Source organism: Ictidomys tridecemlineatus, chromosome 8, assembly GCF_052094955.1.
Source record: "Ictidomys tridecemlineatus isolate mIctTri1 chromosome 8, mIctTri1.hap1, whole genome shotgun sequence".
NCBI lineage: Eukaryota > Metazoa > Chordata > Mammalia > Rodentia > Sciuridae > Ictidomys > Ictidomys tridecemlineatus.
Genome location: NC_135484.1, coordinates 114,999,617 through 115,022,746, shown reverse-complemented (window position 1 = coordinate 115,022,746; position 23,130 = coordinate 114,999,617). Strand labels below are relative to the sequence as shown.

At 45.0% G+C, this 23,130-nt stretch overlaps 2 protein-coding genes across 19 annotated transcripts in view; one reads left to right on the top strand and one right to left on the bottom strand.

Annotated features, from left to right (window-relative positions):
* LOC101967141 (uncharacterized) overlaps positions 1-3,125 on the bottom strand; it is an 11,434-nt gene extending 8,309 nt beyond the window's left edge. The window contains exons 1-2 of one of the 6 annotated variants that reach the window (XR_013425231.1): positions 2,441-3,125; positions 251-2,314 (exon numbers count right to left, since the gene is read on the bottom strand). The gene's annotated coding sequence lies outside the window, so the exon portion shown is untranslated. Of the gene's footprint in view, positions 1-250; positions 2,315-2,440 lie in introns of those variants that run through there. The other 5 variants (XM_078020138.1, XM_078020137.1, XM_078020133.1 and 2 more) reach the window with 5 other exon arrangements.
* The window catches only part of Armc12 (armadillo repeat containing 12), a 23,760-nt gene extending 630 nt beyond the window's left edge, over positions 1-23,130 (top strand). Inside the window, exons 1-9 of one of the 13 annotated variants that reach the window (XM_078020132.1) lie at positions 3,149-4,255; positions 5,571-5,611; positions 6,194-6,251; positions 6,833-7,188; positions 7,863-8,008; positions 8,231-8,365; positions 20,758-20,931; positions 21,062-21,133; positions 22,239-23,130. In XM_078020132.1, coding sequence (XP_077876258.1) covers positions 6,945-7,188; positions 7,863-8,008; positions 8,231-8,365; positions 20,758-20,931; positions 21,062-21,133; positions 22,239-22,571 — 1,104 coding nt within the window. In that variant the 5' untranslated portion in view covers positions 3,149-4,255; positions 5,571-5,611; positions 6,194-6,251; positions 6,833-6,944 and the 3' untranslated portion in view covers positions 22,572-23,130. Of the gene's footprint in view, positions 1-2,778; positions 2,959-2,980; positions 3,119-3,148; positions 4,256-5,476; positions 7,189-7,862; positions 8,009-8,230; positions 8,366-20,757; positions 20,932-21,061; positions 21,134-22,238 lie in introns of those variants that run through there. The other 12 variants (XM_021721978.3, XM_040282547.2, XM_040282543.2 and 9 more) reach the window with 12 other exon arrangements.

Below are 23,130 nucleotides of genomic sequence, written 5' to 3'. Positions count from 1 at the left end.
AGGAAAGACCTTGGCAGGCAGTACAGGCCTGGGCTCCAGGGCCTTTGAGGGTGGGGTTAGGGGAGGGACCCTAAGCTGCCGAAGTGCCTCACCTGGGCCTTGTGCCCCCAGGCCCATCTGATGGAATCACTGGCTAGTTCTTTAGCCAAAAATTAACAGATGGATGCCAACATGGTCCCAGGCCATATGGACCACCTTCCAACACATACAACACACTTCCCACACATGCTGTCACCCAGCCAGCACTCACCAACCCCCCTAGAAGGGAGGCAGCTTTGCTGTCATCTATTCCAAACTTCAACTTGATGCAACTCGATGCATGAATCTGTCCATGGCATCCCAGGTCAGTGATTGCTCTGAAGCCAGGACTGGGACACTGCCCCAGTCCCACTCCCCTTCTGGATTTTCCCATCTCCAAATCCAGTCATATACAGGTCAATTGCCTTAATATGGCCTAGAAGTGACTAAAATCACTCATGCCCATTGCACCAACTCCTCCCATTGTCCCTTGTGACACTCCTAGTCCCCCCAAATCATTGTGAAGGTGGGTTGATGTTTAACTGCTTTCTCTCCTTCACTATCCTATGGCTGATCTGTTACCAGATTCTGCTTTCTTCTTTTTATTGCTGTTATTTTAAAATGCATCGTTTAGTCATTACCTTTCTCATTCACTCCTTCCTCTCCAGCCCTGTAGATATCACCTTTGATCCAAAGTGCTGCAGTCTTTCTGATCCAGGTTGTTTCTTATTCCTACACACCCTGCTGGAATAATCTTTCTCAAACACCATTTGTCGTTTCTGTTATCAGCATAGACATCTCAGCCAAGCATAATGGGTGTGCCAGCTGCTATGTGATCTGTATGTGTTCAGATTCATTCATGGCCTTTCCAGATCACTGAAGTGGAATTTACCTAGTACAGTGCCTGCTGCACAGTGAGAGGGCAGCAAATATTTTTCAATTGTCCAATTCATTTATTCGTACCACCTTCTCATCCCTCTACCTCTCTCTCCTGACTCCATCTCCCCATTCTCAGCAAGCTTATTGGCTTCCTGAGGCAAACTCAGGTTCATTTCCCCCAAATCTTCAGAGGGGGATCTGAAAGGGAGAAGCTGATATCCAAAGTCACATCAGGGAATTCGTGCCAAATACCAAATGTAGAGACCTTGGGTTTAAAGTAGAATGGGCGCAGCTGCCAGCTGGGAGTATCTGCTCCCATAAGAGACAAGGCCACAGAGAGAGCAGAAGGCAGAACACAGAAGTAAACACCAAAGGCTTTGGAATTTACAGAGAGATCTTGCCATTGAGAGATTCTAGCCCACTTCACTCTGGATCCCTGCTCTGATTCTCATAGTCTTTCTGTTTCTTGGAACTACATCTCATACACACCTCTAGTGATTCCACCTATGGATGCAACTCAAAATCCATCTCCCACAGGAAGTCTCTGATAGTATCCACACCATTTTGATTGGTTTGTCATCAACTTCAACTTTCCTCTGAGCCTTATGAGCAGTCTTCTATATTTTATTGTTTAATTCTGTCCTGTAATATTTTCAGCCCTTTCCTCCAAATATTATAAACTCCTTCATGAAAAGGATAAGTATCTTTTTGTTTATTGTATATGATCTATTTATTTTAAGAAAGAAGCAGGAGGTAGGGCACTCAGGTTCACATAGAGTTGTTGGGCCTTGAGTAAGACCTCTCTGAGTCAGTTTCTTCATCTGTAAAAGGCACGAGGGATGCCTGCCCTGTAGAATGAGGGACAAAACTCACAGAGATTATAACATGCCAGGAAAGTGATTGTTGAATGGTGAGCATACAAAAGTTTGTCTTCCTTCTTTCTCTGCATGGTTGAAACTTTCCCTTAATTAGGGGACTAAGTCTTCCTTAACCCTTACCCATTCCTGGATACTTTACACGTAAAAAGGGACATTATTAATAATTACACTAGTTCCAGGGACACAGCCTGGGATGCACGGCCACCATAATCGGTGAGGGCAGGCTTCGGATGGAGTGCAATATCCCAGTGCTTAAGCATCGCACCTAGCATGTTTGTTGAACGAAAGAGAAGAGGGGGAAACATAGCTGTGCCTCACTTAGTTTCTCCGACAACAACGAGCTAAGCTGCAAAGATTGAAAAGCCCGCCCCTGCCGCGCCCCCACCTCTACCCACAACCCCGCCCTGTCCCAAACCTGGATTCCCTGAGGTCTGCCCTCCTCTAGTCTGCCCCGGTTGCCTAGGAAGCAGTGACGTAACTCGAGGGGCGTGGCCTCTCTCCATCCTCTTCTGCCACCCTCGGTCGCTGCTTGGCGGTTCCTTTGGGGAGGATGGGGTTATTAGAGTCCTTAGACCCTCTCAGCCCGCGCCCGGCCTCAGCTGACTACGCCCACTCCCACTCCGCGGTCCCTTCCGACGCGCCGCTAGCTCGGGGCCGCACCCCACCTAAACCTGGCGAGCTCCAGGGGATTCCAGGGAGTGCCAGCCCCTGTCCTTGGAGGCCTTTCCACCTTTCACCCAGGACTGGCCAGAGGAGCCTGAAAGAGGGGCCAGGCGCTCAGCTCAGCGTTGCTGGGCCTGCAATGGGGCGGGCGGGAAGGTGGGACTGCTACCCGGCGCGCGGACGCCCCAGAGCCCGGGAGAGAAGGAGTTAAGCAAGGTGCCGGCGCCGGGCGCGGCGGGAGTGGAGGAGGGGAGCGGAGAGAAAGTGAGAGCGGGGGCGGGGAGGGGGGAGGACGGGAGCGAAAGAACATCCTGTGCCCGCTGCCGGATGCGCTCGGGGGAGGAGGGAGTCGGGGGAGGGAGAGCGAGGTGGGGGGGAGGCCCGGGTGGAGGAGGCGCGGCCTCCGCCCCCACCCGGTCCTCCTCCTCCGGGGGCGCCGCCCCCACCCGCTGCTTTTGCCGATTTCTCCGGGGTCTCCATGCCTTTGCCGGAGTTCCACGACTCTAGTTCCTGGGCCGGGGTAAGCTTTCGCTGGGGAGGGGATGGTCTCGGAGAGTGGCATCCAGGAAGGGCACGGGCGCCCCCAACCTTGTGCCAGGAAGCTGGGCGTATTGAGCGTCGCCTGTGCACCGAGAGGAGCCGCACGTTCTCTCGGTCGGTCCCGACGGCAGCACTTCCAGGTAGTAAATTCCTCTAGAGGAGGAAACTAAGACTCAGATGATGGGATACGTCCAAATCCCACACAGCTGGGATTTGAACCCATGGCAATCGGACTCCAAAGGGTTTTTTCTTGGAGTGTGGAGCAGACCAATCTTCTCTTGTCTTTTAAGTGCACAAGTGCTGGGTCTCCACAAGGTAAAAAGGTCATCCTCGGTAATGACCTAGGACTGACTTTCCTAATAGGCCCCCCAATAGCACCTGGAGCATTATAGTTTAGGAGGATTGCAAGAGCATCGTGAAGAGCATGAGGCAGTGGCCTTAGGGGTGGATGGCTTAGGAACAAAGTGGTTAGGGGAATGGACTGGGGGCTACCGCTTCTAAATTGGGGATTTGTGGTCTTCAAAGAGGACTCCGAAGTCGCTCAAGGTAGTTAAATAATTTTCATGAGTTGAGATTGATCAGCCTTAAGAAGACCACTGCGACCAGGGCGAGTGGCAGAGGCTGAAGGGGCGAGTAGTGGACTTTTTCAGGGCGGGACGCCATTAGGCTTGCTGTGCGCCTTACCACACTCAAACATTTTGTCCAGGTGAAACCTCATAATTATTATAGTCAACATTGGTTGAACTCTGTGTGCAGGGCAGTGTTCCAAGTACTTTACTTAATCCTCACAAACAAGTCCATGAAGTAGGTCAGATTAGTCCCGTTTTACAGGCCAGGAAAATGAGGCACAAAGATCCCAGAGCTACCTCTGTGGCTGCATTGGTTTGGAGCCATGGCAGTCTGGCTACAGCCCATTCCCATCCCTACATGAAGCTGCACTGAACACGTGGGAACATCATCGGCCCTGGAGGTGAAGAGCTGGTAGCAATGGCACAGAGGTGCAAGCCAAGGCAGGGCAGCCTGTGTCTTTTTCTTGGTGAAGGCAGGTAAGGAGCTCATGTCTGCCTCTGTGTATATTGACTCTTCGACTTCTTTCTGGCCACCTAATCCAGATGTGACATTCTAGATGTGATGGAAAAACAAAACAAGAAAATAAACCAAGCCAAGTTCCCAGAAGGACTCACAGCTTTTAATACATTTCCTAAGAACATTTAAAACACACCTACCGCCTGGTGCAGTGGCACACGCTTTTGATCCCAGCAACTCAGGAGGCTGAGGTAGGAGAATCTCAAGTTCAAAGCCAGACTCAACCATTTAACGAGACCCTGTTTCTACATAAAATATAAAAAAGGGTTGGGGATGTGGCTCAGTGGTACTGGGCTGCAGCTGGATGGGAGGCGGGAGTGGGAAAAAGCATTCTGAAGGATGCTGCAGCCAGCTGAGGTAGGAGAATCTCAAGTTCCACACCCCAGTACCACACACACACACACACACAAAAAAAAAAAAATATATAAAAAAATAATTTTAAAAAGGGGGCTGGGATTGTGGCTTAGTGGTAGAGCACTTGCCTAGCATTTGTGAAAAGAGTTTGATTCCCAGCACTGCATATAAAATAAAATAAAACAAAGGTCCCTCAACAACTAAAAATAATAATAATAATTTTTTAAAAAATTTAAAAACCATCTACCATCTATTATCTCCATTTCATTAAAGAAAATATGTATGAATTATCCCTAAAAAATCAAAACCAGACACTCTTTCCGGGCACCCATGGTCACAGCTACTCAGGAGATTTGAGGCAGGAGGGTGTCTTGAGGTTAGTTGAGACCAGCCTAGGCCATATAGCAAAACCCCATCCCTGAAAAAAAAAAAAAAAAAAAAACAATAACAAAAATCTACCAGTCATTCATTCCCAAGAAAGGAGTCATTGACTTTACACTGACTAATAGATGCTCCTCTGTCTTTATTTTTTTCATTGTACTGGGGACTAGTGAAAATGTCACCCCGGGTATGACTCTGCCTCTCTGCTCCCTCTGAATCATTTGAGGGCAGAACCAGAAGAAATGGTCTTTAGTATGGCAGGAGGGAATCAGGTTACAGCCAAGAAAGAACCCTTTTGGGAGGTCTTTAAAGAACAGATGACAAATCTGCTTCCGATGTGTGAGCTGCAGAATCAGCTCCATAGCACTGAGGGGACAGCAACTGTGAGCAGAGCAGGGACCTTGTTCTGAAGGATCTGTTCAGATCCACTAAGGGAGCCTTGGAACCAGAAATGACAGTTGCCTATCAGACAGCTGTTTCCTGCCTGCAGATTATGGGGTGTGATGGGTAGTTCCCTAACAGTGAGCCTGTGCTCACCCACCCCTCATTGCAGACTGTCCATGTAGTCACCCACCTTGGGGCGAAGTGCTAGGAATGATCCTAGAGGAAGGGTGGGGATAAAAGAGAGGATAGGAAGAGATGACTGTCTAGGAGTGTGGCCTGTTTCTTGCCTGCAGCCTGGGGTGTGATGGGCAGAGGTTCTGAGTGGCCACGCCTGGCTGGCTGCAGCATCCTTCAGAATGCTTTTTCCCACTCCCGCCTCCCATCCAGCTGCAGCCCAGGGCCTTCTGCCCCAGTTCTCCTGGAATGAGGTGGGTAAAACCCTGTTGTGGTACAACCATGCTCAACACTGGCTTTGGGTCTGACCCTAACTGGGAGCTTGTCATCTCCCTGTTCTGTACCAGAGAGAGGCCAGAAGGTGTAGGGAGACTGATGAAGAGAAGGATTTGTTTGTACATGGCCCATCTAGTGGTAGAGATCAAAGCCTGTAAAGATGGCTCCCATCCTCTGGGGTGGTAGAATTTTCTGTCTACAGGTCTCAAGCCTCATCCCCTATGTGGGGAGGCTGGAGCGGGGGTCACACCACCACCGTTTCATGGCTGAAAGGCACAGATCTGCTCGCATTGTAATCCTGGAGTTTTAGAATGGAAGATCTGGGATCCCCTTGGGTTTTAAGTGCAGAAACAGATCCAGGAAAGGATGGCTCCTTCCCCCTCCAAGGTCACTCAAGTTAGATGGGCCTAGAACCACATTTTCCAGACTCTCTGTCATTATTCTGTCCCCAAACTTTCAAAGAGTGATGAGGCATGACAGGTACCTGTGAAGTGCAGAAATCTATGCTGGGTGCTGGGATGCAAAGACGGTTGTCCTCACAAGCTTTCCTCACACTCCAGGTCCACGTGCAGAAGCTGGAAAATGACGGCTGTACCCAAGGCTGCAAAACTTGATAAGGTGTCCACTTCATTTCACCTTCCAGGGTTGAGGAACCTCTGTCTGAAGAAACACACCAAGGTCCAGGGGTAGATCTACCTTAGAACGATCAAAGACAGGAGGGAAGCAAAAGAAGGGGGTCAATGGGCACACCCCAGACTCCCAGAAATGCCCAAAGGCCCCAGCCAGAAATGGGTGTCTGCTGCCCTCTAGTGGAGGAAAGGGCAGCCCCTGGAGCGACCTGCCGGGCCCCTCCAACCTGGCTCCCCTCAAGACCAGGAGATGCCCATCTGCCCCTGCCTCCTTGCTTTTCTTTTTCTTTCTTTTTTCTTCCTTTCCTTTCCTTTTAAAATTTCCTTTACTTTCTCCTCTCTTTCTCCCTCCCTCCCTTTCCAATGCTGGGCATGGAACCCAGGGCCTGACCTGTGCTAGCTTTAGTGCTCTACCACTGAGCTACCCCGCCACTGGCCCCAGAGTCTCCAGCTTCTTCTCTGCAGCCTTGAAAGCTGAACCTTCTCTCTCCTTTCAAGCACCCCTGGTCACGCCACTTCCCAACTCAGACCCTCCATCCCATCATCTTCCTATTTACCTTTGTTGCCTAGGTTTCAATTCTGGTACCCTGGTTCCTGGCCCTTCCAGAGTTCTGGTTCCGGAAGGCCTTTCCCAGGTGCCTTGGGCATAGCTCCCACCCGGGTACAAGGCAGCGCTAAAGATATGGGCAAGAGCATCCCCGAGTACCTGGGGCAACTGGACATCCGCAAAAGTATAGTGGGCCTGGCCACAGGTGCCACAGCCATCTACCTGCTCTACAAGGCCATCAGGGCTGGCCTAAAATGCCAGCCACCTCTCTGCTCCAATTCGCCCATCTGCATCGCCCGTGAGTGTCCAGTCCCTGGGGAGAGGGCTCCGCCCCAGGAGGCACCTGCTTCTGAGGCCTCCCCTGTAGAAAGGCCCAAAGGTGACTCCTTCAAGTTCCTCTCTCCTTCCTCTTTCTCCTCTTCATCTTTCTCAGGAGCCCCATAGCACCCTAGGCAAGGCCCTGCTAGAGATGTTAGTTTGGGGACTCTGGGTAGCAGATCTCACCAAGGTGTGTCCCCAGGACTAATCTGGCAGGTCTCCAAATCCTACATTCACTTTGGCTTCCAAAGGCGTACACTTCTTGGAAACTTGACATCAGCAGCTCCCCCCATTCCTTTCTTGTCTAGGAACTTGAGGCTTCAAGGAAAGGGAAAATCGGGGCACCTCCATGCCCAGAGTTTCCACCAGCCTCTATGGCACTTTTGTGCAAAGTCAGAAAAGAGGCACTTTCTGTGAGATCCCTTAATTGCCACCTGCTGGAATATCATTGCCATATGTTGATTACAATGAATCATTACTTGTTACTGCCACATGCCAAAAAATTAGGTAGTAAATACACAAATATGGGAGATAATGACATAGACAGTACAGCATCAGGTAGGGTGCCCTTGTGCAGTACACTCCCTGTTCAGCTGTACATGGTAGTCCTGCATATAGAAAGAAGGCTCTTCTAAAGAAGCAAGGCAGCTTTGTCCCCAGGTCCTTCTCCTCTGTGTCCCCATTCTTTCATTACTACCGAGTCCACATCCTAAACCGGGCTGGGTGGCTGTCTAGGCCTGGCCATCGAGCGAGAGCGCCATGGGCGGGACTCGGGTGAGCTCCGGAGACTCCTCAACTCTCTGGAGTGCAAGCACGATGAGTACACCAGGAGCATGATCCTGCACAGCATCACTCGCTGTGTGTACTTGCTGGAGGCCGAGGTGAGGAAAGGGAGGCAGGAGGTCCCTCCTACGCAACCTGACTGCTAGGGTTATGCGCTCCTTGCCCTTTGACCTGCCAGAGGGCCTCTTGGGACCAGCATCTACATGATTGTGGGAGGGGTGTGCTGGGAGGGTGGTCTTTGGTGACATGGGGTGGGGGTGGGCAGTGGGCCCTGGACACCCGCTTCTCCTGCCTCTTCCGTCTCTCCCCACACACTCCAGGCCTCTGCTTGTACTAATGATGATATCAAGTTGGTGGCTGACATGCTGGAAGACACGGACACCAGTGTCAAAATCCAAGCTCTGAATGCACTTAAAGCTTTCTCTGGCATCCGGAAATTCAGGCTTAAAATCCAGGTGAGGGGCTGGGGTGGTGGCTCAGTGGTAGAGCGCTTGCCGAGCATGCACAAGGCTCTGGGTTCGATCCTCAGCACCATGCACAAATAAATAAATAAAGGTATTGTGTCCAACTACAACTAAAAGAAATATTTAAAAAGAGATAGCCAGGTGAGCCCAGGGGCAGGTAGTGAGATAGTGTACAGGGGAGGCTCATGGTTGCCGGGTCCTTTCATTGGCATGAGATAAATGGTCACATTCCAGAAGTTTGTTTGGATCTGAGTTCGTAACCCAGAAGTGGTCATGTTCCCAGCAGGTTATGAAAGTCTTCCAATCTCAGGATGAAACCATACAGAAGCACTAGTGGTATCTCTGAACCTCAAAATAGCAGAATGCCCCCTGAGATTCTTTGACTCCAGCCAATTCTCCACTCACCACCTGGGTATCCCACAATTCCATTAAACTCTGACTAATGCAAAATTATTAGCACAGACTCCACAAATGAAGGGTTCAGCCCATTCACATAAGTCTGACTTCTGATCAGCAATTTGGCTGTGAATTTGGAATTTCGTACAATCCCCTTTTCATCCTTGAAAATTTGCTAAAATGACTTGCAGAACTTGAGAATAGCATTATTGTAAAATGCATAACTCTGGAAAAGCCAAATGAGAGAAATAAGGCAGGATGGGGGCGTGGGGAGGAGCTCCTTGTCCTCTCTGGGCAGCCCTATCTCCACCCCAGCACCACCATAAATTCAGCATCCTGGAAGCTCTCGGTTAGGAGTTTTGCTGAAGGTTCATTATGGGGTTGTGATTAAACACTGGCCATTGGCAGTTGAACTCAACCTCCAACCCTGGAACCCAGTGTGGGGCTGGAAATCCCAGGAGACTAAGCTGGTTTGTTCTTTATGGTGACCAGCCTCATCCTGAAGGACTCACGGTGGTAGAAGCCAAGGCGATGAACTCTAATCCATCCCATCTTTTTTTTTTTTAATATATAAATATATACTTATTTAAAATTTTTTTGCATTACAATTCTTAATAGACATATACCACAATTTTTCATATCTCTGTACACAAAGTATGTTGACACCCAATTCGTGTCTTCATACATGTACTTTGGATAATGATGTCCATCACATTCCACCACCCTTGCTAATCCTCTGCCCCCTCCCTTTCCTGCCACCCCTCTTCCCTATCTAGAATTAATCTATTCCTCCCATGCTTCCCCTCCCTACCCCACTATGAGTCAACCTCCTTATATAAGAGAAAACATTCAGCATTTGTTTTTTTTTTTTTTGCGACTGGCTAACTTCACTTCTCCAATGCCATCCATTTACCTGCAAATGCCATGATTTTTTTTTTAATGCTGAGTAAAATTCCATTGTGTATATATGCCACATTTTTTAATCCATTCATCCACTGAAGGACATCTAGGTTGGCTCCACAGTTTAGCTATTGTGACTTGTGCTGCTATAAACATTGATGTGGCTGGGTCCCTGCAATATGCTGTTTTTAAGTCCTTTGGGTTTAGTCTTAGGAGAGGAATAGCTGGGTCAAATGGTGGTTCCATTCCCAGATTTCCAAGGAATCTCCATACTGTTTTCCATATTGGTGGTACTAATTTGCAGTCCCACCAGCAATGTATGAATGTGCCTTTTTCCCCCACATCCTCGCCAACACTTGTTGTTCAATCTTTCCCATCTTAAAAAGCAAAACCAGAGCTGAGATTGTGGCTTAGTGGTAGAGCACTCACCTAGCATGTGTGAGGCATTGGGTTCCATCCTCAGCAGCACATAAAAATAAATTTTAAAAAATTTGTGTCCATCTACAACTAAAAAAAAATTTTTTAAAAAGTAAAATCAAAAACTCTCCTTTCATCTTCAAATCTCCCTCTAGCAAAAGGTCTCTTTCCTCCCTCCCCCCCTCTCAAATTAAAAATTAATTAAATTGAATATTTAAAACTTAAAAAGATTTATGGGACTCATGATTGCTTTTTCTGTTTCTATCAGGAATGTCATTGGGATTTTGATTGGGATTGCATTGAATCTGTATAGTGCTTTTGGTAGTATGGCCATTTGGACGATATTAATTCTGTTTATCCAAGAACAAGGTAGATTTTGCCATCTTCTAAGTTTTTCTTTAATTTCTTTTTTTAGCATGCTGTAGTTTTCATTGTAGAGGTCTTTCACCTCTTTGGTTAAGTTTAATTTTTTCTCTTTTTTTTTTTGTTGGTGCTGGGGATTGAACTCAAGGCCTTGTGCATGCAAGACAAGCACTCTACCAACTGAGCTGTGTCCCATCCCTTCATTAAGTTTATTCCCAAGTATTTTATTTTTTTGAGGCTATTGTAAATGGGGTGGTTTTCCTAGTTTCTCTTTCAGAGGATTTTTCACTAATGTACAGAAATGTCTTTGATTTATGGATGTTGATTTTATATCCAGCTACTTTGCTGAATTCATTTATTAGTTCTAAGAGATTTCTGGTGGAATGTTTTTTGTGTCTTCTAGGTATAAAATCATATCATCTGCAAATAGTGATAATTTGAGTTCTTCTTTTCCTATCCATATCCTTTTAATTTCTTTCATCTGTCTGATTTTTCTGGCTATAATTTTAAGAACTGTGTTAAATAGAAGTGGTACAAGAGGGTATCACTGTCTTGTTCCAGTTTTTAAAGGGAATGCTTTCAATTTTTCTCCATTTAGAATAATGTTGACCCGGGGCTTTTACAATGTTGAGGTATATTCCTGATAATCCCTAGTTTTCATCTAGAAAATTAAGAGACCCAAAATAGCCAAAGCAATCCTTAGCCAGAAGAGTGAAGTTGGTGGCATTACTATTCCAGACTTTAAACTATACTACAGAGCAATAGTAACAAAAACAACATGGTATGGGCACCAAAATAGCCCTGTAGACCAATGGTACAGAATAGAGGATACAGAGACTAACCTACATAACTACAGTTATCTTATATTAGACAATGGCTCTAAAAATGTACATTGGAGAAAAGATAGCCTCTTCAACAAATGGTGCTGGGAAAACTAGAAATCCACATGTAACAAAATGAAATTAAACTCCTATCTCTCACCATGGACAAAACTCAACTCAAAGTGGATCAAGGACCTAGGAATTAAACCAGAGATCTTGTACTTAATGGAAGAAAAAGTAGGCCCAAATCATGTGGGATTGAGACCCAACTTCCTTAATATGACTCCTAAAGCATAAGAATTAAAACCAAGAATCAATAAATGGGATGGATTCAAACTAAAAAGCTTCTTAGCAAAAGAAACAATCAGTGAGGTGAATAGGGAGCCTACAGAATGGGAGCAAATTTTAACCCCTCACTCATCAGATAGAGCACTAATCTCTAGGATATTTAAAGCACTCAAAAACCTTAACACCAAAAAATGGGCCAATCAATAAATGGGCCAAGGAACTGAACAGACACTGTTCAGAAATCTCAGAAGAGGATATACAAATGTTGAAAAAATGCTCAACATCTCTAGAAATGAAAGAGAAATGAAAATCAAAACTACTGTAAGATTTCATCTCACTCCAGTCAGAATGGCAGTAATCAAGAATACAAACAACAATAAGTGTTGGTGAGGATGTGGGGGAAAAGACACAGTCATACATTGCTGGTGGAACTGCAAATTGGTGCAGCCAATATGAAAAGAAGTATGGAGATTTCTTGGAAAACTGAGAATGGAACCACTATTTGACCCAGCTATCCCACTCCTCGGTTTATACCCAAAGGACTTAAAAACAGCCATATCAATGTTTTATAGCAGCACAATTTACAAATTGTGGAAACAACCTAGATGCCCTTAAGTAGATGGATAAAGAAAATGTAGTATATATACACAGTGGAATATTACTCAGCAATAAAAGAGAATAAAATCACGGCATTTGCAGGTAAATGGATGGAGTTGAAGAATATCATGCTAAGTGAAGTTAGCCAATCCCAAAGAACCAAAGGCTGAGTGTTTTCTTTGATATGAGGATGCTGATCCATAATGGGGATGTTGGGGAGCATGGGAGGAATGGAGGAACTTAAGATAGGGCAAAAGGAATGAAGGGGAAGGGAGAGGGACAGGGGGTAGGAATGATGGTGGAATGAGTTAGACATCATTACCCTAAGTACACGTATGAAGACACAAATGGTGTGAAAATACTTTGTGTACAATCAGTGACTCGAAAAATTGTGCTCTATATGTGTAATATGAAATAAATTGCATTATGCCATCGTGTATTACAATTTAGAATAAATATATAATTTAATTTAAATAAAAGGGGGAAAAAGATTTATGGGTAAGGTAGAACGAATGATAATATCATCAGGAGTGGTGGCACATGCCTATAATCCCAATAGCTTGGGAGTCTGAGACAGGAGGATTGCAAGTTCAAGGCCAGCCTCAGTAATTTAGCAAACCCTAAGCAACCCAGGGGCTGGGGTTGTGGCTCAGTGGTAGAGCGCTCGCCTAGCATGCATGAGGCCCTGGGTTCAATCCTCAGCACCACATAAATGTAAAATAAAGATATTGTGTCCACCTAAAACTAAAAAATAAATATTAAAAAAAAAAAACCCAGACCTAGGCCAAGAATTAAAACATGACCATCACGGCGCTCTCCCCCCTCCCTGCCCCCACCTGCCTGGCTGAGCCCCCGTGGCTTTGCCCTGAATTTTATCAATTTCAGGATTTTCTTCATAGTTTGATCACACATGCACATGGCCCTGCATATCTGCCTACAAGGCAAGGCAGAGAAATTGGTAAAGCATAGCTTGGGATGTTGTTGAGCTTTATGTTTTTGGAAATATTTGGTGTGTATTCTTCTGTTTTGCCCCCGATGAACACTGAAAGATTTAAACTCATTGGGCAGCCTCATTTCCCTCTTTAAGTAGTGGGAAACTGTTTCCTCTTTTTTTTTTTTTTTTTTTTAGTGCTGGGGATTGAACTCAGGGCCTCATGCCTGCAGTCAAGCCCTCTACCACAGAGCCATAGCCCTGTCCTTTGTTTCCCTTTTCTCTGCTGTGTAGTATTCTGTTTTGTGAATACCCCACTATTTGCCCATTGGTAGGTATTTGTTCCCAGGTGTTTGCACCCATGCTTGTCATGAGCCTGCTGGTCCCCTTCCCTTGTGTCCCTGGGGGCATTTCCCTAAGTGTGTATGCAGGAGTGGAAGGGCTTGCATAGAAGGTGTGCCCAACCTTTCCAGAAGGGTTGTATGAATGTACACCTCCACCAGCCCCACCCAAGCCTCCCTGTTGTGTTATAATTTCATCAACATTTGATGATTTCACACTTGTTAATTGTGTGCATCAAACATTTTTTGGGGGAAAACTTAGGTCTCCACTATCTGGCCGCCCCTGCTTCATCCCCCAGTCTCTTTGTTTCCTAAAGGGGTGATTCTCAAGCACATTAGAATCCTCTGGCAACCTGGTGAAAAGCAGATGTTTTGGGGCCCCACACCTAGAGCACAGTTCCACAGAAGAGCTGTGCTTCTCTCAAGCCTGGGGCAGGCGAGGACCTGTCCCTCCTTCCCTGGCATCTGGGTTCTGAAGACCTGACTCCTCTTCTCTCTGCAGGTGACAATAGTTATTCCCTGGTCTCATTTTCCATCTAGATGTGTTCTCCTGGGGCCCTGCAGCCTGGGGGCTCCACAAATGCTTCCCCATGGCCAGCTGCTACTGGACATGCCCACTTAGATGTCCCCAAGGCCCTCTAATCCAACACATCCAATGTCCCCCATCCTCTCAGTCAGACCACCCTCTACATACAGATGGGTTGTATCCAGTCAGCCCCCCCTCCCCCCTTTTTTGGTCTTTCTCCAAGCTCTCAGCACAAAGTGCACCATTGGTGAGGGGCTCCACATCCTTGTCCCCACCCCAGCCATTTACACCACAGACTCCATGCTTTCCCACTCCCTGGCCCTTGCATCTGCTGGTCCCTCTTTCTGAAAGCTTCCCCCAGACTTTCTAACTCCTACCTGTTCTTAAGGTCTCAGCGGAGAGTGACGGTGGGGCAGGGAAGAGCAGGGTGCAAAGGGAGTTCTTGCTTCTGCTTCAGGGTTCTCATTCCCTCTCCAAGGCTCAGCCTCAGTGCCCGGGGCTACTGTCGTTGGTACTCCCTCTCTGCCCAAGCTTCTTGCTTCTCAGAACCCAAGATCTCTCTTCTTCTTCTTCTTCTTCTTCTTCTTCTTTTTTTAATTCAACAAATGTCTACGGAGCCCTTACTTTGTGCCAAGCCACAGGCGCTGGAGATAAAGCAGTGAACAGAACAGGAAAGGTCCCTGTCCTTATATTCCAACAGGCACATCAAATACAGAGTGCTTCTTGTGATAAGTGCCGTGGAGGAAAATTAAAGGGAGGGGGAGGGAGGGAGGGGATACGGAAGGATAGGTGGTGTTGCAACTTGAAGGGAGGAAATCTTTCAGGTCCTCAGTCGGGTAAAGAATCCATGAGACCAAAAACACCATCGATAAGAGAAAAAATTGGCAAGTCAAGACTTCATTAAAATAAAAAACATTGGTTCTGTGAAAGACCTATTTTTTTTAACATTTATTTTTTAGCTGGACACAATAGTTTTATTTGGTTTATTTTTATGTGGTGCTGAGGATCAAACCCAGGTCCTCGAACGTGCTAGGCGAGCACTCTACCGCGGAGCCACAACCCCAGCCCCGTGAAAGACCTATTAAATAGATGAAAAGACAAATGGCAGACTGGGAGAAAATATTGGCAAACCACATAGCCGACAAAGGACTCATCTCAAAACTCAATCTTAAAAAAAGGACAAGGATCCAGCTAGAAAATGTGCAGAAGATTTGAAGACAGATGTCACTGAAGGGGTTTATGATTTGCAAATAAGCACATGGAAAGATGTTTTAGTCAGCTTTTTTTGTTTCTGTGACCAAAATACCCAACAAGAACAGCTTAGAGGAGGAGAAGTTTATTTGAGGCTCACAGTTTCAGAGGTCTCAGTCCATAGATGGTGACTCCATTGTTCGGGGCCCGAGGGAAGGCAGTAGGTTGTGGGGGAAGAGTGTGGAGGATGAAAGCAGCTTGGGACAGGGCAATCAGGAAGCAGGGACAGAGAGAGTGCCACCAACCAGGGGCAAAATATAAACCCCAGGGGCTGGGGTTGTGGCTCAGTGGTAGAGCACTTGCCTTGCGTGAGACACTGGTTTCGATTCTCAGCACCACGTATAAACAAATAAATAAATAAAGGTCCATCAATAACTAAAATATATAATAAAAACCCCAAAGGCACACCCCCAGTGACCCACCTCCTCCGGCCTAACCCCACCTGCCCACAGTTACCGCTCTGTTCAGCCACATTAGGGGTTAAGGCTCTCATAGGCAAATCATTTCACCTCTGAAGTTTCTTACATTGTCTAACACATGAGCTTTTGGTGGACAGACACCTCAGATCTAAACCATAATACTAGCCTATGGGAAATGCAAATTAAGACCATGGTGAGGGCTGGGGCTGGGGCTCCGTGGCAGAGCGCTTGCCTCGCATGTGTGAGGCCCTGGGTTCAATCCTCAGCACCACATAAAAATAAATAAAATAAAGGCATTGTGTCCATCCACAACTAAAAATAATTTTTTTTAAAAAAGACAGTGGTGAGATTGTTAATGTATTAGAAGATCTAAAATCAAGATTAGTGACAATTCCAAATGATGGTAAAAACATAAAGAAACTGGATTTCTCGTATATTGCTGATAGGAATGTAAAGTGAAATATGCACCAGGTGTGGTGACACATGCCTGTAATTCTAGTGACTCAGGAAGCTGAGGCAGGAGGATCTCAAGTTTGAAGCCAGCCTCAGCAACTCAGTGAGACCCTGTCTCAAAAAATAAAAAGGACTGGGGCTGTAGCTTGGGGGTAAAGCATCTCTGGGATCAGTCACAGCATTAAAAAAGAAAACTAGGGCTGGAGATATGGATCGGTTGGTAGAGTGCTTGCCTCACATGCACAAGGCCCTGGGTTCAATCCCCAGCGCATGCACACACACACACACACACACACAAGTGCATTTTCCCAACCACTGGTTACATTATTCCTGGGCTTATATCTTAGAGGAATGAAAGCTTATATCTGCAGAAAAGCCTACCTACATGCAGTTATTCATGGCAGCTTTATTTGGGTTTTTTCTTTTTTTAATTCATATATGACAGCAGAATACATTATAATTCTTATTACACACATAGAGCACAATTTTTCATATCTCTGGTTGTATTCAAAGTATATTTACAGGAATTCACGTCTTCATACATGTACTTTGGAAAATAATGACCACCACATTCCACCATCATTTATAACCCCATGCCCCCTCCCTTCCCCTCCAACCCCTCTGCCCTATCTAGAGTTTGTCTGTTCCTCCCATGCTCCCCCTCCCTACCTCACTATGATTCAGCCTCTTTATATTAAAGAAAACATTTGACCTTTGGTTTTTCAGAATTGGTTAACTTCACTTGGCATTATCTTCTCTAACTCCATCCATTTACCTGCAGATGTCATGATTTTATTCTCTTTTATTGCTGAGTAATATTCCATTGTGTATGGATGCCACACTTTTTTTATCCATTCATCTATTGAAGGACATCTAGGTTGGTTCCACAGTTTAGCTATTGTGAATTCTGCTGCTATAAACATTGAAGTGGGTGTGTCCCTATAATATGCTGTTTTTAATTCCTTTGAGTATAGACCAAGGAGAGGAATAGCTAGGTCAAATGGTGGTTTCATTCCCAATTTTCCAAGAAATCTCCATATTTCTTTCCATATTGGCTACATTAATTTTCAGTCCTACCCACAGTATATGAATGTATGAGTGTACCTTTCCCCCACATCCTTGCCAACACTTATTGTTGTTTGTATGCATAATAGCTGCCATTCTGACTGGAGTGAGATGAAATCTTACAGTAGTTTTGATTTGCATTTCTCTAGTTGCTAGTGATGATGAACATTTTTTCATATATTTGTTGATTGATTGTATATAATCTTCTGAGAAGTGTCTGTTCAGGTCCTTGGCCCATTTATTGATTGGGTTATTTGGGGTTTTTTTCGTGCTTAGCTTTTTGATTTCTTTATATACCCTAGAGATTAGTGCTCTATCTGATGTGTGAGGGGTAAAGATTTACTCTCAAGATGTAGGCTCTTTATTCACCTCAAAGATTGTTTCTTTTGCTGAAAGGACACTTTTTAGTTTGAGTTCATCCCATTTATTGATTCTTGATTTTAATTCTTGTGCCAGAGGAGTCTTATTAAGGAAGTTGGGGCCTAATCCCACATGATGGAGATTAGGGTCTACTTTTTCTTCTATTAGATGCAGGGTCTCTGATTTTTTTCCTAAGTCCTTGATCCATTTTGAGTTTTTTTGTTTGTTTGTTTGTTTTTGTGCATGGTGAGAGATAGGGGTTTAATTTCATTTTGTTTCATATGGATTCCCCATTTTCCCAGCACCATTTGTTGAAGATGCTGTCTTTTTTCTCCAATGCATGTTTTTGGCACCTTTGTCTGATATAAGATAATTGTAATTTTGTGGGTTGGTCTCTGTGTCCTCTGATCTGTACCATTGGTCTACCAGTCTGTTTTGGTGACAATACCATGATGTTTTGCATTAAATCTGTATAGTGCTTTTGGAAGTATGATCATTTTGATAATATTAATTCTGCCTATCTAAGAGCAAGGTAGATATTTCCATTTTCTAAGGTCTTCTTTGACTTCTTTCTTTAGGGTTCTGTAATTTTCATTATATAGATCTTTCACCTCTTTTGTTAAGTTAATTCTCAAGTTTTTTTTTTTTTTGAGGCTATTTTAAATGGGGTAGTTTTCCTCATTTTCCTTTCTGAGGATTTGTCACTGATGTACAGAAATGCCTTTGATTTACGGGTGTTGATTTTATATTCTGCTACTTTGCTGAATTCATTTACTAGTTCTAGAAGTTTTCTGGTGGAACTTTTAGGGTCTTCTAGGTATAGAATCATAATGTCAGCAAATAGTGCTAATTTAAGTTCATCTTTTCCTAAAAATATCCCTTTAATTTCTTTCATCTGTCTAATTGCTCTGGCCAGTGTTTCAATAACCATGTTAAATAGAAGTGGTAAAAGAGGCCATCCCTGTCTTATTCCAGTTTTTAGAGGAATGCTTTCAATTTTTTCTTCATTTAGATTGATGTTGCCTGAGGCTTAATGTAGATAGCCTTTATGATTTTGAGATATGTTCCTGTTATCCTTAGTTTTTCTAGTTGTTTTGAACATAAAGTCGTGCTGTATTTTGTCAGATGCTTTTTCTGCATCTACTGAGATGATCATATGATTTTTATCTTTAAGTTTTTATCTTTAAGTTTATTGATGTAATGATTATTGATTTCCGTATGTTGAACCAAACTTGCATCCCTGGCATGAATCCCACTTGATCATGGTGCACAATCTTTTTGATATGTTTTTGTATTCTATTTGCCAGAATATTATTGAGAATCTTTGCATCTATGTTCATTAGAGATATTGGTCTGAAGTTTTCTTTTTTTGGTGTGTCTTTGCCTGGTTTTGGAATCAGAGTGATACTGGCCTCATAGGATGAGTTTGGAAGTGCATAGCAGGTTTATTTGTAATAGTCCCAATCTAAAAGCAGATAAATGTGTTGAGTAGTTGAATGGCTAAACAAACCGATTTATCCATACCATGGAATACTACTCAGTAAATGTAAAGGAATGAACTACTGCTACACAGAACTTGGGTAGATCTCAGGGCATTATACTGATTGAAAAAGGGTCCATTTCAAAAGGTCACATACAGTAAGATTCCATTTATACAATCTCAAAATAGTTGTAGAGATGGAAAACAGATTAGTGTTTGCCAGGGGTTTGGATTGGGAAAGTGGGTGACAGTGGGCCCCATGAGGCCAGCATTGTGGTGACAGGATGGTTCTGATGGGATAATCTGTGGGCCACAGGTGGCTATCACACGGATGTGTTCATGTGATAAAATGACACAGAGCTAAGCAGGCACATTAGACCAATACCAATTTCCTAGTTCTATGGGGCACTAGCATTGTGTGAGATGGATCCGTTGAGAGACCTGATGAGGAGCACAGGAGTCCTCTCATTATTTTGAAATAGTTTTTAATTATAAATAACTTGGAATTATTTAAGAATAAGAAGTGTATTACATATGATTATGTGATGGAGAAAAATGAAGACGGAGGGTGAGGGAAGGCGGGATGGGGGTGGTCAGTTCATCTCCTTGAGAAGGTGACATTTAAGCAGAGTCTTGAAGGAGGGAGGAGCATGAGTTCTGAGTGGCTGCGGGGGAAGCTTTCTAAGCAGAGGGAAGAGTGTCTGCAAATACCCTCAGAATGGTGTGTGCCTGGCACATCCGAGGAATAGCCAAGAGGTCATTATGGTGGGAACTGCGGGAGCAAAGGAGAAAACGGAAGGTGAAGTCAAAGAAATAACGGGGAGAGAAGAGCAGATCGCATGGGACTGCATGTCTCTGTGAGGGCTTTAGCTTTTGCCCTGAATGAATGGGGGCTCTTTTTTTTTTTTTTTTTTGGTACCAGGGATTAAATCTAGGAGTGCTTAGCCACTGAGCCACACCCCCAGCCCTTTTTTACATTTTATTTAGAGACAGGGTCTCACTGAGTTGCTTAGGGCCTCACTAAGTTGCTGAGGGATCCTCCTGCCTCAGCCTCCCGAGCCACTGGGATTATAGGCATGCACCAGAGTGCCCAGTGAAATGGGGACTCTTGAGGAGAGAAGAGACGTGTGTAACATGCCTGCTGCTCTGAAAACAGATGCAGGGGTGTAGGGATGGAAGTAGGGAGAGGAGAAGCTATTGCAGAAATCCAGGTGACAGAGGATGGTGGCTTGGGGGAGGTGGTAGAAGTGGGGGTGGTAAGTGGTTTGGTTTTTGACAGATTCTGAAGGTAGATTCCCCAGGATTTTCTGAAGGATTGGAAAAGGGGTGAGAGAGAGAGAGAAAGGAGTCAAGGGTTGATCTGCTGGAAAACGCAGCCAGGTGTTGACTCAGAGAAGTCTGCTAGTCATCCAGGGAGAAAAGGGAAATTGGCAGCTGGGTGTGTGTCTGGATCTCAGGTGAAAGGTCTGAGCTGGAGGTGCGACCTTGACCTTGGAAGTCACCGGCTGCACTGAATACTGAGCCTGGATGATTTCACTGAGCGCGGGACAGAGCTAGAAGAGAGGAGATGGAGCAGAAGAACTAGGAACGAAGAGTGAAATAAAACCAGATGAAGAGAGAGTTCCAAGGGGGCGAGAGTGTTCAACTAAGTCAACTGAAGTTTGGGGGTGAAGTGGGAGAGAGAATCGACTATTTGGTGTGGCGCAGGGGTCGAGCTGGGGTGGCGGTGGGAGGCACCAGGTATAAGCAGATCCATTTCTTCTCTCCCATTTCAGGAACACTCCATCAAAGTGCTAGAACTGGTCTCTACCATCTGGGACTCGGAGCTTCACATTTCTGGCCTCAGACTCCTCAACAACCTTCCGCTGCCTGACTATGTGCATCCCCAGCTGCGGCGGGTGATGCCTGCCCTGATGGAAATCCTGCAGTCAGACTGTAACATGGCACAGGTGCTTGCGGATCATGACTGAGGCCCTGCCCTCTTGACCAGCACCTAGAGGGAAGAGCAGAGCTTTAGGTCTTCCCTCCCGAGGCCCAGACTCATCCCCCTTCTTGTGCTTTACTCTTTTCTTTATTCAGATACAAGCCCTGCGACTGATGAGCTACCTGGCACAGAAGAATGACCTTCTCTATGACATTCTCAACTGCCAGGTGACAAAAGCAACTGAAGAGGGAGGGGCTGATGGATGCCAGCTCAGGTAGAAGGGAGGGAACAATTACACTCTCCAGACAAACAGCCCTGATGAATTGTCTTGTCCCTCTTCCTGCCTCTGCACCAAAGGCACTAAAAACTTGCTCCTTTTGTGTTCCCCCAATAGAATTAGAATCCATCCTATTGAGAAGGGTGTTCTCCTTTGAGGGGTTTTCTTTTTTTTTTCTTTTCTCTTTTTGGAACTGAGGATCAAACCCAGGGCTTTGCAAATGCGAGACAAATGCTTTGTCACTGAGCTACATCCCAGCCCCTTTGAGGGGTTTTCTAAACTCTGTGAGGAACACAGAAAACAAAAATTAATGTAGATATCTTAATATCTACATTAATTATTTATGGAAAAAAGCATCATTAAGGATATAAAGGGGTTACTACATAATAATCAGTGGTTCAGTTCACCAGAAGGATGAATTAATTCTAAACTTGTATGCACCTAATAACATAATCTCAAAATATATATGGCAAAACTAGATGGAATTCTAAGGAGAAGTTAATAAGTCTACCATCACAGTGAGAGATTTGGAAGATTTTAACAACTCTATCAGTAATCAGTAGATAAAAAACTAAATCAAGAGGCTGAGATTGTGGCTCAGAGAGAGAGCACTCACCTAGCATGCATGAGGCACTGGGTTTGATCCTCATCCCCACATAAAAATAAAATAAAGACTTAAAAAAAACTAAAGCAAGTAAAGATATACTTATGTGAATAACACAAATAAGTTTAAGCCATTAGACACACCTAGAACTCTACAGTTATAACTCTACACTCCTCTCAAGCATACAAAAATATTTAGGAAAATTAACCACATACTAAGCCTTAAAATTTTTCTGAACAAATTTCCTAGAATCCATATTATTATCATATCATTCATGTTTTATGACCACAATATAGTTAAATTAGAAGATGATAATTAAAGAAAAACTAAAAAATTTTTTAAAGTTGAGTCTAGGTATATTGGAGAGTTGAGATGATAGGAGGATGGAAGAATAAGAATTTTAGAATTTGCCTGAGATTTCACTCATCCTCTCTCCATTCCCATGTCATAGGTGCACTCCGACTTCCTGAACCTGTTCCAGTCCACACAGCCAGGAAATCTGCTGTTTGAGGTACTGGTGTTCGCTGAGCGGCTGAGTGAGGGCCGGAATGCATCCCACTACCGAGCTGTGAAATGGCATTACAATGAACAGTCCTTGCATGAAGCCCTCTTTGGGGACGAGTCACGACTGGCAGACCGGCTGCTTTCCCTGGTCATCCACCCGGAGGAAGAGGTTCAGATCCAGGCCTGCAAGGTCATAGTCAGCCTGCAGTGTCCCCAGGATGTGGCAGCCCGGCCCTCCTCCTTTCATCCCAGTCATTCCTTCTCTAAAAGTGGGGAATAAAATTAAGGAGAATCAATAAATGAGTATGGGAGAGAAGCTTGGGGGCTTCTTGGAGCTTGATTTTCTGTCTGTGGACTTCCAGGGCTGGGTGGAGATTTCACTCAGTGTGACCTCTGCTCCAGGGGATGGTACGACCTGGGCAAATCTCTCCAAACACAGCTCCGCCATGTTTAGGAGACTGACTCTTGCTGCTTTTCAAATCTGAATATGGAGCCAAGTACTTTCAGGAAGTTGGGAGAAGGTGGGTGCTATGATTTGGGTTCATATGTTGGAGTTGGATCCAGAGTGATGGTATTGGGAGATGGTGTGGACCTTAAAGACATGGGATCTCATGGGGGGTTCTCAGGTCATTGAAGGTATGCCCTCAGAAGGGGTTGGAGGACCCCAGTCTTTGTCTTCTTGTTTGGCAATGTGATACTTCCTTACACATGCGCTTCCGCCATGATGTGACCCCCATCTGTTGTTAGATCCTCCTCAGAGGCTGAATCAGGGGGACCTGACTTGATTTTGGACTTTGAATCTCTAAAACTTTGAGCTAATAAATCTCTTTTCTTCATAA